At 41.4% G+C, this 17,345-nt stretch overlaps 1 protein-coding gene across 1 annotated transcript in view; it reads left to right on the top strand.

The window, feature by feature from the left end:
- The first annotated feature begins 15,555 nt into the window (after positions 1-15,555).
- The window catches only part of CACNA1D (calcium voltage-gated channel subunit alpha1 D), a 168,770-nt gene continuing 166,980 nt past the window's right edge, over positions 15,556-17,345 (top strand). Inside the window, exon 1 of the mRNA XM_053953667.1 lies at positions 15,556-15,592. Coding sequence (XP_053809642.1) covers positions 15,556-15,592 — 37 coding nt within the window. The remainder of the gene's footprint in view (positions 15,593-17,345) is intronic.

Genomic DNA, 17,345 nt, shown 5'->3' with positions numbered 1-17,345 from the left:
CAGGCTGCTGTTAGGAAGGAAAGCTCTCCCAGCTGAGTGCTCTGGAGGTCTGTGCCTTCTGGACAGAAACCTCTTCAACAAAGCAAATTCAACAAGAGAGAAATACCTTCTCCCAGCAAAGCTCTTATTATCTCCTCACAGATGTAAATGTGCTTTAACCTCACAGAGCACACAGGCACAGGTACTTTGTCATTTGCAGTCAGGTTTACTTGTGCTAATGCTCATAATTCTTTTGCTTCTTGCCTCTGATGTCTTGTAGCTCTTCTGCTTCCTCCTGGCATAGCTGAGTGGAAAGCTGTCTGTCTGAGATCTGTCCTTCCTGGAGTCATTCTGGGAGCTCCTACAGCCATGTGGAAATTACTTCAGATGGTTTCTTACATGGCCTCATGGGCTTGGCTTTTGTAGTGGATATCTGTTCTTAGACCAGAGTTCCACAGGCTGAGGCAAATATCTGATTGCTTAGCTGAAATGATTTAATGTAGACATTAAAGAGGAACAGAGAACCTCTCTTCAAGAAATTACCTCCTTTTTTCCCTAGATGTTTTTGAATACCTTCCATAAAATCTTACAAGATCTAGGATTTGTGCTTTCTAGAAGATAAATGTAACTACTTATAATGAAAAAAGGTTTCTGTTGAGATACTGATGAATTAATATAGGTCTATACATCTGTCAGACTTGCTGCATTACCTATACTGATTTATTAATTTTTTTCTCATTTTCCTTCTTAATTCATAATGCTACTTTTATTTAATTAATTAATTTATTTATTTAGTTTCTGAAACTTAGAATACAAACCAATACGTGTTTACCTTAAGGAAGAAATTTCAGGTTTTTTTAGAAAACAGCACAATCCTACCTGTCCACAAATAGCCTTTTCTGCCTTTAGAAATAGCATTTGAATGTGTGATACTTGATACATGAACCATTAATTTGTGCCTTGGAAAGATATTGAAAGAATGGTCTCCAGTTTACAGTGATTCTACATGAGATTATATAAAGTACAGATTTTGAACTTGTGAGAGACTATTGTGACTATTTTGAACTATGTAATTTTATGAATGAATCATTGTAATATGTCCAGTGGCAATGTCTGAGACAGAACTGAGCTTTTGGGAATATAGTCAGTGATGCAAAGTCCTTTGCAGGCCCACAGTTTGCACTTCCTTCATAAGGGACATCAGATAATGTTTAATCCATTGTATGCCACCCTGATATCATCCTGCCTTAGTTTCCAAAAGGACATGTCAAATACCAGAGAGAAATCAAAATATAATTTTACCAAGACACCTCTTAGTCTCAAAGGGAAAAAGCTGACAAGGTGGTCTGAAAGATTTGTTTTCCATTGCTCAATGCTGTATAAATCACATTGCATCCTTAGTTTTACTTAAAAACTCCAGTGCTGCCTGTTTTATTATTTTGCCCAGGATCACTGTCAGGCTGACAGACAGAAAATTACCTTGGTCCTTCCATTTACACTGTTTGGCACGATTTAGCTTTTTTTTTTTTTTTTTTTTTTTCCTCTAAAGCTGAATTTTAATATTGAATTCTCCTTCCAAGCTGGGAGACTGTCCTTGGAAAATTTAAAAATAATATTTGATACTGTATTGTTCACACCATGAGACTACAAGCATATGTGATTGAGATATAAAATGTTTTTCTATATAATTAGGCTTTACATCTAAAAGGAAAAATCTGTAGCAGTAGAGAATGACTTAAAATATTATATTCTTTTGGTAAGAATTAACTTGTGTGCAGTTAGAATTTGAATGCTTATTCTCTTGAACTGCTTAATCCAGTGGTCAGTGAACATAGGATGATTTTGCAGCACTGGAATTCCTGCACCCAGGAGTGCAAGTTGGGGTGATAGGTTGTATTACTTCATAAAGGTTTATTGAGAGGTCAAATGATGACAAGTTAAAGCAAGTTAAAACATCTTGCTAGTTATTAAGTAATTTGCAAAAGCAAATTAGTGCTCACGAGAACTCAAAACCATTGATTATGAATTCAGAAGGTCTTTCAAGGGAGCATTCTGGTTTATCAATATATGCATTGCATTTTTAAATATAAAATGAGTAAAAGACTTGAGGACTTTTCTGAAATGGCCACATTCATTCTTTGTTTCAGATGCAAAAAAAAAAAACCCAATTTGTAATTTTAGTACTGCTTTGATTAAAATATATTGGCATAGTGAGAGCATCTTTATAGTGAATAAAGTATTTATACTATCAAAAAAGAAACTTAGAAAACTTTTAAAAATGAATATGCTGCCTCTTAGATTTCTCTGTAGAATTGCAGAGAGTTACTACTTTAATACTTTACTTCCCATGCTAGATAGGAATGTAGCCTACACAGCCTACATTTGTAGGCTATGATTAAAACTAAGCTCTAATGTTTCTCATGGCTGCAACTTCATTGCAGAAGTACCATGAGTAGAAGACTGTTTCTCCAATAAAAAGTATTATTTTATTCTACACAATGTGTCTTCCTGAAGATTTGGTGGTTTGATTTTACTTCCATGCCCATTTTAATGTCTTTAAAGTACTATAAGTTACTTCAATAGTATCACATAATTTTTCACTTTTTATCTATCATAGAGGTATTTAACTTTTCCCTTCCTCTTTCCATGAAAAACTATTTAATATTAAAATGTTCCATTAAATATCATTAAATAATATATGTTGACATGATTTATTGTATTTACAATTACTTGTAGTAGTGATTATACTGAAAACCATAGGATCAAGGAGTATTTTATAGTGTGTAGAATCTATCATGACAAATCTTATGGAACATATTCTTTATAACATAACATAGTTATAACTTATAACATAGTCTTATAAATAAGACTATTAAAAATATGAATCTGAATTCCACCTGCATGTTCACTACACTATCACTGAGTTACTACCTAACGTCAGTGAGTTGTCTTTCATTTAATCTTCATTGCATATCTTCATTGCATATCTTCATTGCATGGCTGGAATAGTTCCTGCAGCAGAAAGTCCTAACACTATTGAAATTAGCAGCAGAGCTCCCTCTGGTTTCAGTAATTCCATGATTTTTAACCTAAATGCATAACCTTTCCTGATGCTGATAAAATCAATACAAAGCAATGAAAGCTACTGTGGAGGGATGCCCACAAATGATCAGATTGATTGTAATTAAACCAGACAATTACTGCTGTGCTTATGTGGCATGCAAACCTACAGAAACCTTGTTCCTTGGTTTCAGAAGCAGACACCTCTGTGCTGGCTGTCATTGCAGGGGGAATTCTGGCCCAGGGAATAGGAGCCTTTGGTGGCATTTTGCCTGCTTGCCCCAGCAAAGCACTTGGCTCCAAGCTCTGCACTGCCCGTGATTGCTCTGTAAAGCAATTAGCTAACTAGCCTTGTTCTTCCAGCTATGCTGACATCAGCACTGCTGCTGGTGGCCAAGGAGCTTTGGCATGGATCTCTTTGATGTAATGTCATCAAATAGAGCATCTGTAGTAGCTTCAGCACAGCCTGAAACACAGGAGAGTGGAGAGACTTAGGGGAAGGTCAGGCAGGAGGTAAGAAGCATGTCCAGATATTTATATTAAGCAGCATTCAATGGCATAAAGGTGAAAAGATACAAGGTTCTTAGAATGTGCACTCAGAAAATGTGGTATGTGTAGAGAAAAAGAAATGCAGCTTGCCTAGTGGTGAGTTTATTTAGTGTGGAAAACCTGGGCAGAAGTATTCTGATTAAGAGAATGGTTAGATAAAATGTATTTTGCAGCCTTTTTTTGGCAGTTCTTAGGCTTCAGACATTACTTCAACAGCCTCTTCACAGCAGAAAATGTGTCAATTAATAAAAGAAGATACACAGTGTTACTGCATGCTCAGGTGTGGAGAAGCCAGGAAGGCACCAGCTTCTCTTTTTCTCTGGTTGACTAAATTACTTTCTTGATACAAAGGGTTTAATTAAGCTAAGTTTAAATTACAAAAAACTATTTTACATTCTTTGAAATTTTGAAAAAATGAAATTTTGTCTGATATCTTATGAATCTAAGAGGGTCAGTGAATTCCTTCCTTCATCTTGCTGAATCTAAAGCCAGTGATCTGATGTGGAATGGGCCTGCTGACCTTTTATACAAAAAAGCAAGTAGAATATAAGATAAATACCCTATTGTGAAGAACTTTCAGCTTTGGGGTTATTTTATGGTGCTGAATTAGGGCTCATGAGAGATCCTGAAGCGCCCATTCTTTCAGATCTGCTGTCAGATTTTCATAAGATTCCCACTGAAAATACAGGTACTGCTGCTCTGCTTTGGTTCTGCCTAAGTAGTGAGCCACTGGTTTCTGTGGAAAAAGAGACAGAAATCAGGGGAAGATTGCAAACTGTTGCCTCAGATTGACTTCACTTCAAAGTAAAGTTGGAAAATGAAATTTGAAACATCCTATATTTGCAAAGGATGTCCCATTGTGGATTGCTATGGAAGGCTTTTTATTTCTCCTAATGCTGTACCTGGTTACTGATCTTCTGCTTTAATATCAGTAGGATCAATGGCCACTCAGGTTCTAAGGAGTCATCTCTTCTTTCCCAGCTCTTTCAAATTCTGTTTCTGAAGACTGGAGTAACATTCACTTACTTTTTGTGTTCAGCCTGAATTCTTTCTGCAAAACCACTGTTGAAGGGTCACTGTTGTTTGACATTTTAAGTATATTTGTTGCAAATAATCTGTCCTCACAGCTTCCTTGAGTTACTGGATATTCTAGATGGCACAAAGGTTATAACTTATTTTATTCTTCTTAAAATCTTATTTATTCAGTGTCCTCCTCCGCAAGCTGTGTTCTCTTCTCTGACATTTGACTTCTCTTTACTGCATAGATATAGAAGTGCTCATTTGCATTTCTTGCTTTATCTTATTTTTTTTTAACTCCTTCGTGCACAGGTTCTGTTAACAGTTCAGGAGCTGTTTCCCTGTTGATCTTCATATCACTTCAGTATTTTGAGATCCTTTCTTGCTTTTCTTTGCAGTCTTCTCACTTTGTCAGTTCTGGCAGCCTTACACAGTGCTGTTGTTGGGTTTGGGGGCTTCTTGCATCCTTTCAGTTCCAGTTCATAATTCTGTTAATCCTCTTCGGATTTCATGTTCTTATAAGTCATATACCCTCTATTTTTCCTCAAGAACTTTTTTGACATTCTTAAGTCATCCACATCAGTCTCATCCTTCTTTTATGCTTAGAATAGCTGATCTTTCTCATCCTCTTGCAATCCCTTGCCCTCCCTTCCTTGCCCCAACTCCTGGTTTGTCCATTATTTAGCACTGGATATGGCTGGATTGAAAGAAATACCAGATCTCATGGAAGTCAATGATATTGAGTGTTTGCCTATTTCGGGGAAGCATTGACGTTTGCCTTCAGTGGTTCTGAGTCAGCCTTTGCCCCCAGGCCACTGCTGCGTTGCTGGCTCATTTGCACAGCAGAGAAGGTGGTGCTTGGTGATGCAACAGGCACAGGCTGAAAAGATACAGATTCTGCTTGCCAAAAGTTAAATCTGTATGTAAGCAGGATGCTTAGGCAGAGATAAAAAATAAACTGCCGCGTTTTTCAGATTATGTGCTGTATTTCTAGGAAGCCAAACCCTGCCCTTCTGCAGAGGGTGTCAGCTAATGCACTGTGAAATGTGGCATCTGGTTTTGTAGTGGGCACCTCTCCATCAGAGGCAAGATCAAATCCATTTTCTGTGCACACACTCTAATCCCAAACTTCTGTATTTGAATATAATTTAATTAGTGTTTCTGATGAAGTTATAACATCATATTTTATCAATATTTTATCTGAAAACAAAATTAGATTTGAAGGATGGAGAAAAAGAATAATTCACATGAGTTTACAGGGTAGACTTTTGACAAAAAATCAACCTAATGAAGAAGCTTTCCTGTCTGTTTTTGTATAGCTTTGTTCCCTATATTTTCTATGTAGCCAAACAGATTATTATCCTAAAAAATATGTTCACAACCACTCTTTTTGGAAGCTTCTGTTCCATTTGCTCTCTCCAGAGTTCTGAAGCTCTCCCTCCCAGGCATTGCAGCACCACATCTCACTGCCACAAATGAGGAGCAGTTTAATGCCTCATTTTAATCAGCTACTCCCTGGCTGGAGTGAGCGTCCCTGTGTGGGTGGATCCGAGCTCTGTGCTCCTGGGTCCCTCCCGCAGAGCGTTCCCAGCTGAGATCCACGGTTCAGGAATATGGGCAGGGGGGAAGGCAGCATTAGCCACCTTTTCTTGTGCCAGGTACTGAAAGCAATGTAAGACCTGCAGCCCTCCTTTTTTTTTTTTTTTTTTTTTTTTTTTTTTAAACTTGTTGTTGTCAAAACTGCCTGAAATATTTTTGAGCTCTTTATTCTCCTTTCCACTCTGAAAGAAAACTTGCAACTACAATTTGTTCTTCAGTTAGAGCTGCTCTGTGGAAACATGGCAGGGATGGAGAGAGGTACTTTGTGTATGTGTTCACATTCTGGCAGTCCAGGACTACATCTAGGGGCTGATCTAATATGTGACATGCTTTAATTTACCTTGGAGTGTATACCAGACTGCAAGATGCTAAGAAACTGTACTGTTAGCCAGGGATCTCCTCAGCAAAGGTCACAGCCATTTGAATTTCCATTGAGAACACAGTGTACTGAGGGCTAAAGCAGTTCTGAGGTTCCTCTGAGACAGAAAAATTTCAAAAATACTGATGCTTGAGACAAAGTTTTTCATAGAATTTTTGAAAGAAATGTGGTTTTCTCTTTCAACTTTGTTTATACCTTGAAATATATATTTTAAATATATTAAATATATATCTTAAATATATTTGTGCTGGAATTTATGAAAGACTGTGTAAGACACAAAGTCCAGTTGTAACCTGCCCACACTGTGTGACTCTAGAATGGGATTTTGTATGTGTAGGGCACACACATGTGGTTTATATTGCTAAATACTCTATTAGCTATATTAGCTCTCAGAGGGCTAAAAATGCTAAAAATTATTTCACTGTCATCAAGTGTTATTTAACCCACTGTATTGTACACAAACTAGGTCAAAATGTGCTGCAGCTTTGCAGAGCCCTTAAACCTAAATCAACTTATCTAAACTGAACCTTTAAGGGAAGTTCACCATTTGGTTTGTTTACAATTTTCTAAATTCAGTATGAGGCAAGAGGAAGCAGTCTGTATCTTTAAAGAATTAAAATATGCCCAGAAATAAGCTCAATCACTTGCCTTTGTAGAGAACAAAACAAAACCCCCTCATCTACTAATCAGCTGGAAGCTGAAAATAAATGTTGAGATTTTACTCTATGTTGGTTTTGTTTGTGTTTTTTTTTTAAACTGTGTATTTATATGGAACAGCAAGCACAGATTATGCTTTAGTAATTTTTATGGATTCGGCATCTGTCCCTTTGCTTTTATTCACATATTTTCAAAGCCATAATCTCTAGTTTCTTATTTGATGATGCAAACCTTTCAGATGTAGAAATGGATAAAAATCTTACTGAATCTAGTGAGAGTCATTTTCAGGAATAATCCCTTTATTAGACAGGAAATAAAGACCCCAGGAAAAAAAAAAAAAAGGCAACATATATATTAAATGACTGAAGATATTAGTGTCCAATGTTTGCCTAGCTAGGTTCCTGCACAGAGAAATGCTTGGAGAATTCTCTACAATAACAAACTGGAAAAGACATAATCCACCTGATCCTAAGTTATATTTTGCATGCATAAGAGAGCTCTGTTTTGTTTGAAATTGCAGAGTGTGTTGACAGGTCTGTCAGCTGTCTCAAGCTGATATCCATGGTGGGGTACACCCCCTTCCCTGGGAAGTGGCACCCTACCTTGAGACACCAGTGCCACAGCCATTGAAAGGAGCCTTACACGTAAGTTCAAAGCTGTAAGTGCACTGCATCAACAAGCCAACTGTGTGAGGCAGGTGATTATAAAATATTGAGATTTGGCTGCACTTGCTGATTTTCAATTAGCTTCAAGGGCATGCAGAAGAAAGCAAAAGTGTGACAGAATTTGTTAGTTGTTTTAGAAATATTAATATGATGCAAACCTGGAATATTTCCATGGAATTAAACACATCACAGCACATCCTCATTTGATGTGCTTGGGCAGTGATGTCTCTGATGACAGAAAAATCCCCAAACCCTCTAAGTGACTAAATATATTTCACAAGCTCCTTTTGCTAATTGCACCTGCTAACTGAAACACATAAACAGAGAGTCTGTAGTGTGCTGAAGGAGTTTTATTTGCATCTCCTCTGTTACTGATTGAAAGCTCCTCTGTTGCCTTGTCTACTACTAACATGATCCCTCAGTGCTTTTCTATAGGGATTTGTTTCCCTAGTCTATTAAGCTGGTCTTTGTGTTGTCAAGAGTTACACAGTAAAGTCTTATGATATGATAGGATATTTACTTTGCTTCCTCATTTATGCTTTTGTCCTTTCAAGCTCTTTGAACTCCAGTGAAAGCACTGTTGTGAGAGGTTTGACCTAACATGGTCCTGTGTTTTGTTGAACGTCACCATAAAGCCAGGAAGAAAACTTCTTGGTAAGGCAGAAATCTGGACATCCTACAGCATTTGGAGAGACAGGGAAAGGAATTTTTGAGTAATGCATAACTCATACATGTGTTTAGATACTCATAAAAACAAAGACTGATCATTTATTCCAGGTGTTAATGTTAAAGCCAAAGATGGAACCTTTGTGTGACAGTCTCTGTTCTACCTGGTGAGGCACTTGAAAAATTATTGTCATATCATTTAGTATTGAGATTATACCACACTTCCTAAATTATTTAACTGCAATCTTTTACTCCTGTGAGTAATGTAGCTCATTGAATCTATTTGCAAGACTGACAGATTTTAAAGAAAAATTACCTTAAATGCTTGCTCTAGATGTGAAATGTAGCCTTGTGTCCCTCTTCAGCAGCGCTGCATATTTGCTTCCCCCATTCTCTAATGCAGTTACTGTGTCTCCCCTCATTCTATAGGCCTGTGATCCTATTATCTGTGGTTCCTGTTTCAGTGTGGGGTGCCAATGCCAACAAAGAGATATGACTGTATTTCCCCCAGTAGGTACCAGTTAGCACAGAGAGAAAGCTTTCTTCTTACAATTGTTAATTCCTACTTTAAAACCAGTTTGTGCTTATTTTTAGACCTACTTGTTGTGAAACAGGTATGGGCAAATCCCGTGTGCTTTTGCTGCAGTAGAAAATTGCCTTTCAACAAAAGAAGTTTGAAATACATTTTGTGTCATATCCATTGCTGAATACATAAATTAATTAATGTTTTGAAAAGATAAATATGAGGGTATTTACCTTTCATTTCTGGCTGTAAGTGCTGGCTGTCCCGCATATGGCGTAGCACGTATTCCTGCAAAAGGCAGAATGGATCATGTGAAACTGTGTCATGACACAGCCCCAGAATGAAGTAGGACATTTCTTGACCTTGCTGTGCTCAACCGTGCAGCTGTAGTCCTCTTATGACAAGGAATGTCTCTCAAAGTAATGTTTAAAGTCAGTTTGGGAAAGGTTCTACAGAGAAATTCGCTAAATTCAAATTTCCTCTATCTGCCAAGAGAGAAATATTTTTTTGAAGCCCAGGTAATGTGTGATGTTTAGTGACTGAAGAATTTGGTTAGTAACCTGAGATTTTGATTTCACTCTGTGTTCTGCTAAATGTTAAAACACATGAATTTTTACACATTCCCTAATATCTGTGTCAGTTTGTTAATATTTCATACAGAGCTAATAAATTTTACTTATTCTGGCAAAACCACTTCCAGGTAGCGCAGCAGATCGAGTTGGTTTAAAACTGCAAAGCAAGTTTACATTTGAAAGGGCTCATGTGGGCTCTCGCAGGAGAAATCAAAGGGCTTCTGTAGGTAGCGCAGGGATGTGCCCTAAGGCGTGTGTTCCTCTGGGCTGGGCTCCGCCGGCAGCGGCGCTCGGGCAGCGCCCGGAGCCGCTCCCGGGGGGCGGTGGGCGAGGCTCCGGGGCTGGAATTCCCGCTGGGGGCGGTCGGAGCGGCCGCCCCCGCTGCCGAGGGCTGCAGCTGCCTGGCTGCTGTCTCCTGCAGGCGCCGGGGGAGAGCCCCCACACGAATGTGTTTGCTTGTCTAAAGTCTGTGCAGTTTTTAGTAGTCTTCCAGCCTCCGGTGCGGGGTTTTGAAACTCCATCACAAGCCACCAGCAGAACATTCTGAAAAAACCTGGAGTGTGGCTTGTATTTATAAAAGTTATTTGTTTGCATGAGGCACATGCGCTGATACTGTGAGTCATCCATCCATTTTGCTGTGACATTTTCAAGCACAATTATGTGTAGTGGAATTTTTTTGGTAGCTGGCTATGTTGCCCATCTGTGAAATCATCATTCTACCAAGCACTAAAAATAGAGATGAAACTCTTGAGAGAAAATTTTGAATCTACTTAAATGACAGTTTGAAATGTGTTCCTGCAGTCAACAGTTTAAATATTTTCTATCCTAAATATGGATACTCTAAATTTAAGGTGATGTAGTCCTGCTGTCACCACTTCAATTCACCTTGCTAGCACAGTAATATAGCTGGAAATAATTTCTGGCTGGAAACCCGGTCTGGTGCCCACCAAAGCCAAATCACTTGGGCCCCAGAGGAGCAGGACTGGCATAGGCATGCGAGCGCTCTGGAAGGTGGATAACACGGAATGGAAAGTATTTATTAATAGCAGGGGATCCCTGGAGAAAAATGTGAGGACAATCCATGACTGTAGATCAGAGGGGAACAAGGAGAAGGTGATTTTTTTTCATTTTTGATGACTAGGAAATGAAGCTTTGAGATAAAGAACAAGAGAATATCCAGCAACTTTTAATTAGCTGTATTTTCAGTCAAAGCGAGTTAGTGGAAAGATATGGTAAACACTGAAAATAGTGAAGAACTGCAGCTAGAAGAGGGAACTGAAGGAAGAATATAAACTGTGTTGCTGAGTAATAGCATCCTAATTGAAGCCACACAAAGCCAAAGAATCTAATTAGTCAGGAAAACACATTTCATTACATTCTCAGTAATTTGTTTTGAAAAAGTCCAACTGGATTTTAAATTTGACAGATTTCGTTGTGTTCAGAGCAGATCACACTGTTTATACTTGCATTTTGAGATAATGAAAAATGTAGTTGCAGACTATTTGTCTTTTATAGACATATATAAAAGAAATGTTTAATTCAAAGCCATGTTTGCAGTTGTTCCTTGCTATCTGGGTACCATTCTATGAAGTTCTGTAGAGAGGATGGAAAAAATAAATTGGACTTTTGCTGAGATGGTAAGCAATACTGGAGAGCATCACCCATTTCTTTAATCCACTTGAGGCTTCAGCTCAGGCAAACAAATGAAAAGAGCATTAATCGTGCATCCTGCTGCCTTCCCTTCTTCTTTCCCTTCTTCTCCCTCACTCCCTCTCACTCTCCCTGTCTTTGTACAAGCTTTCACAATGAGATTTTTTTCACAAAATATAGAGCTAAATCTCAAGCAAGACTCAAGTAGTCTTACTTCATTTACATTCACCTTTCAAAAATTTTTATTTCTGGTAAGCTTATATGCAAATGATTACATGGCAAGACCTCAGTATAGTAGGTTTCTTGTATCTGGATTTTTTTTTAAAGTGCTAAACAGGAGAGAAGAAAATAAAAATTATGCTTAGTATCAGGATACTTTGCTCATGCAAATTAATGTAAAACCATAAAAGACTATTCTTGCAAGGACATATAAATATTCAGTGTTATATCCTCTTGAAAGTTCTTTTACCTATTAAATCTCAAGTGTGGGTAAGGTAAATAACACGGACAATTAAGCCTCCCTCTCATAATTTTTATCCTATAGTGGATTAATGTACTTTAAAATCCACTTATGTACATTTTTATCTACTTTTGAGATCCAAGTTAATGGGTTTTCAGAAGTCTGTACTTTTTATATTTGTCTATATAAACTACATTCTCAATAACAATGTGCTATTTTAAGTTCTTTAAAGAGTCACCCTTACTCACAGTGACATCAGTATTGTGATATTCACTGATCTGACATGAACAGTCTATGGACATATTTAAATTTCATCATGGTCTTTTTTAGATAAAAAATTCGAACTAGATCTTCAAATTCAAACTGTAGCTCTATAATACTTTAGATGAGAAGAATGAAAATATAAGTCTTTAGACAAGAAGAGAGCCTGCAACTAAAAATATATACAAAATTAAAAGGAAATGCATAACATGGACAAGAATTAATCCTGCAAATCCTTATTTGCAACATAGCCATGTTTCCTTAAAATATTTCCCCCATGAATAAGGATAGTAATAGTTTAGTATATATTAGCATAGTAATAACTTCAGCTGGACTATTAGAATTAATAATGGATTAACCCACATGAGTGAGAATCCCTTCCTTGTTAAGGATGAGGCTACTTCTGTAGCTTCCCATTTTTTATAAAATTACGTATTTGTTACGTAAGTTCCTCCCATGTGCACTGCAACTGGATTTGGTTTTGCTTCCTGCAATGATCTCCTTCACAGTATTGCTGTGCTCCACTCCATGAGTTCATAGTGGCTGAGGTTTTGGTTAAGCAGGTTTATCCTTCTGCACAACACCCCGAAATTCTTAATGGGCTCTGCTCCTGTGATGTCCCTAAGAGTCAATTTATTCATCCGCCTCTTTCTCTTACACAGAATAAATCCCTGAGAAGCAGTAAATGTTATCAAGAGGGGAATGATGGTAATTTAGTTGGAAATCTACAATAAATGCATTATAATATTGAATGTATCTACTCCCAGCTCTACCAATCTATAACATATAAATGAAGCACACTGATTATGGTGTGGCACAGAGGTATGACCAATGGGAACACCCATATTTCTTTCTTCTCTGGACAATGGTTATTTCCATACAAAATGCCATCACTTGTTATAGTAGCTGGGATATATTCTAAAACATCTACAGAATGCTGGCCATTTCATTCAGGAGTGAGTAACCAATATCAAAGTGACAGAAAAGTGAAGCAATCTTAGGGGAACAACTGGACACCAGTTTCTAGAAGAAGGGAAAACAGCTGTTCAGAGAAGAATTGATGGCTCCAGTAATTAGCACTTTTGTAACTAAAGACTATCAATGCTCCTGAATACTTTTTCAAAAGTTTCTACACAGACTTGCATTTCCTTTTTAGCTCTAATTTTGTTTTGAAAATATAGTAGGTAATTTGATCTACCAATAAAGGGACAGTTAGCTTTTGAAATATGCACAACTATGTGCTTACAAGTTTGGACCAACTGTGAATTTTTTTTCTCTGTTTCATGGTTTTATTGATTTTGATGAGTATTTGGTAACTTTCAGTACATATTGCTGTGGTCATTATAAGGACTGAGGGTTAGAAAATACACATTGCTGAGGCCAAGATCAGGAAATTTATGAAAATGTTCACAAGGGATGCAGCTGATTTTGGGGGGATGTTTTTGTTTGTGTTAGACCCAGGCCTTATCAGATGTGAATTTCTCAGTAGAACCTCAGTGCTTAAATTAATGACTAATTAAAAAAAAAAAAATTGGATGCTGGAGTCCAGCTTTGCCAAGATACTTCTTAGGTACTTGGGGTAGGCACTACTCCTGCTAAGCACATGAGGTGCCTTCTTCAGTGCCTGCAGTGGTTGTTAGGCAACTAATCTTGATTTAGATACTTTTGAAAAATCTACCAACCAATTTTGACACCTAAATATCTGACTGTTGAGAAGGCCCAGTTAATTTCTGGACATGTAAGACAAGTACCTAAGTATGTTAAGACTTTTTAAACTGGAAACACCTGCACTGTAATGACACCTGTGAAGGGGCTGTAGTGCCTTCCCAAATCAACCAAACCTGCAACAGCTGAGCCAGTCAGGTCAGAAAATTGGAAAAGAGGAAGCTCTGAACCCAAGGTCAAGAAGCATCTGTGGAAGGCTGCTCCCTAAATCAGCCTTTCTGCTGATTTTTTTTTCTTTTTAATTCTTTAATTAACAAAGGTAAAGCCAGAAAGGATAGGCTTTACCTAACGGAGATCTTCTTATAAAGCTGCTGGCTGGGCATTCTTCACTGGATCCCTGGAGAATATCAGCAGTGTTAAGGTATTATTGCTCTCCTTCTAATTACTGTCTGTAGATGTTATTTATTATTAATTAGATAGAGATAGTTGTGGATGAAGAATGGATGAAAGAGTGGGTAGGTACATGAATAAAAAAGTGGCAGAGGAAAGGTGTAGTAGAAATAGTCTAATGGAAAAGTTTTCTTAACACTTTTTGTCAAAGATAAGCGTTCACACCCATCGAGTTTGACTGTGGCTTGAAATACTCTTTAAAAATATGGGGAAATGTTCATTGCAGAGAAAACAAACTGTAATTTTGAAGCATCAGGATCTGTTTAAAATTGGAATTTATGTCTATAATTCTTACTGGACTTAATTAATCACTTTTTGTTGTGATTGAAGCGCTGCCTTGCCGTAAGGGAAGGTGGCTGTCCCGAGTTTGCTCCTTTGTGGTAGCAGCTCACGGTCCCACAGGCACGTGTATCAGTGCACGGCGCTTCTGGGGTAGCTTCACCACCAATGAGACAAAACCTAAATGAATGTTTGAGGGTTCTGCAGTGGAAGATAACGCCAAAATGATTTTTTTCCCAAGTCAATTTATTTCCTTGGATAAACTTCGAAGATCCTATGTTAGCTTGAAGTCAGAATGACAGCATTTCAACAGGTCAGCGGAGAGCTCGGCGCTGGGATAACTCGGGAGCTTTCCTGGAGGCGAGGGCAGAGGGTGCGGGCAGGGACGGAGCGGCCAGAGAGCTTTGAGCCGCCAAGAGCGGGGACGCGGTGCCCGGAGCGCGGGGAGAGGGAGACGCTAGAGCCGCTGAGGTCGGTGCGCCGGGCGTTGTCGCTGTCCCTGCCCTGGGCCGGGGGCTGGGGCAGGCCGGGGGCTCTGGCCGGAGCAGGTGCGGCGGTGACGGGCTTAAGGCGGCGGCGGGCGCGGGTCTGTTTGCCGTGCCGGAGCTCCGGGCGATCGGGGCCCCGCGCCCCCGCCCGGCCGCAGCAGCAGGTGTCGGTGACGGCGGTGGCAGCAGCGAGGGAGTTAAAGCCCGCGGCGGCGGGAGGAGGGGGACTGCGAGCGAGCGGGCGGCGGCAGCGGCGGCGGGAGGAGGGGGCCGAGGCGGAGCAGGCGGCGGCGGGAGGAGGGGGACCGGGGAACAGGCAGCAGCGGCAGGAGGGGACCCAGGAGCCGGCGGCAGCAGCAGCAGCAGCCGGGTTGCTAGGGATGGAGAGATCCCGTGTCACCCGGATGTGAGTGTCATGTTGGCCCAAACTCTGAGGGATTTGGCAGCGGCGAAGCAGCAGCGGCAGGAGGAGGAGGAGCAGCAGCAGCCCCTCGCACGTCTCTAGTCACTACCATGGGGGTCGGGTAGCGGGTAGCGCAGGGGCAACGCGCACCTGGCTCGGGGTGGGGTTGGGGGGCGTCTCTGCCCTTTTTTGTTTTTTCATTTTCCTCTCGCACGCTGGAGAAAGTGAGAAAAATGCACCAGCAGCCGCAGCCCGAGCAGCACCCTGAAGGTAAGAGCCGGGGCGCCCACCAAGGGCAGCGGCGTGCTTGGGGCTGAGGGGAGGGTGGGGGCGGGGGAGGATTTATGAGGGATTTGGGAGTCGGGGATTAGGGAAGGGGTTGAGGATGGGGTTGGTTTGGTATGGGAAAGGAGTGAGCGGCTGTGTTCGAGGAGGGACCGCGAAGGGCAGGGGATGAGGCGGAGGCGGGACGAGGTGCTGCCCTCGGCGTGTGACTAACGTGCGAGTGGATTTATGCGCGTCTGTCCCTTGTCCTGGGGCCATTAATATCAGCTGCGGGAGGACGCGGCTGGGGCTGCGTTTGCCTCATGCGTGTGTAACTGGGGCTGAACGTGCCCGGAGTTGCGGCTCCCGGGGGCTGCCCCGCGCCGGGCGGGAGTGCGGCGGGGCCGAGGGCAGGGCGGCGGGCGCGGTGCGCTCGGCCCCTGCCCGGCGGGGAGCACGGGGGCGAGACGCGGGGCTCCGCGCCGCTAATCCGCTCCGTCGACGGGCTCCGGCGCTGCTACAGCCCCCGCTGTTGTTTATAAATGATTCCTCCCTCCTCAATCAGCAGCAAGTTTGTGTTGCCCCCGAGGAACGCAGTCACCCGGGCTTTGTTTCCCTTTCAAGCATCCATTTAAAAAGACGATGGCTATATAGATAGATGAGTAGGTGGGTGGTTTATTTGCGCCGAGCCACGTTTCATGGCATCCCGAAGGGCAGGCGGAAGGCGGGGGAGATGGCTGTGCCATTGCATTTATATCTGGGAGAGGGGAAAAAAAAAAAAAAAAAAAAGAGGGGGCGGGAGGGGAAACAGGGATGCTTTGGGAAGATGTTGGAGGTAGATGTGCCACCTTTGCCCCCGCGGCGGCTCTGCCCCCCGTGTCACCCAGCTGTTGATGCGCCGCCGCTGGCCAGCGCTCGCCGCGCCGGTGCCGCTCGCCGCGGCAGCTCGGTGGGGGCCCCGCCGTGACCCCTCCACTCCCCGCCGCCATCCCGGGGAGCCATCTTAGGGCTCCCGCGCCCCCGGAGCGGGGGCCGGCGCCGGCCTCGTCCGCGTCCACGCGCGTTCGCGGCGCTCCCGTGGTCTGTGCCCCCCGTCTGGAGCAGGAGGGCAGTGCTTTCCCTGCCTCTCCGCTGCTTGACGGGGAGCGATTTTTTCCTCCCCTGCCTGGGTAGATCTGTTTCACAGTCATCTCCAGCCCGAATTCCCAGCACGTATATTGTGCCGTTCCTCCATTTTTTCCCCCACCCAGGCATCAAGTTTTGAATCGCACTCAGGAGCCTCTCCTTCCTACAGGTGCATGTAGGAGTAGACTGTTGCGCTAGTCAAAGAGCTCGCGAGGAAGGATCCTTGCGAGGAGGTGGTGTTTTGCCTCTTTGCTGTCATCTGCATGAAGAGCACTCGATTATTATTTGGAAGGTGCAGTTTATTTTTTAAATTCTCATGGAGAAGCAAAACCAAACACCATCCTTTTACAAAAGCAGAGCTGATCGTTTTACAATGGGTTTGTGGTTGTGATTCCTTGTGCACAAGACAGCAGAGCTTTATGAACGTGTTTATCACAGACAGTATTGAATCTTCACTTGTGGGAGGCATCCACGCATTTTCCTTTGAGAATGCAAAGCAGGGCAAGATTTAACTTGCTTACAGAACTTCCCCCTCTACCTTGCTGCTTATTCTTAATTGAACAATGTGTAAGAATTTGGAATGAGTATTCTTTTGACCAAAATAAATTGAGAGAGTAGTTAATGCAAAGGTGCT

Source organism: Vidua chalybeata, chromosome 12 (assembly GCF_026979565.1).
Source record: "Vidua chalybeata isolate OUT-0048 chromosome 12, bVidCha1 merged haplotype, whole genome shotgun sequence".
Lineage (NCBI taxonomy): Eukaryota > Metazoa > Chordata > Aves > Passeriformes > Viduidae > Vidua > Vidua chalybeata.
Note: the sequence above shows the minus strand (reverse complement) of the source record. Positions and strands in the feature narration are given on the sequence as shown.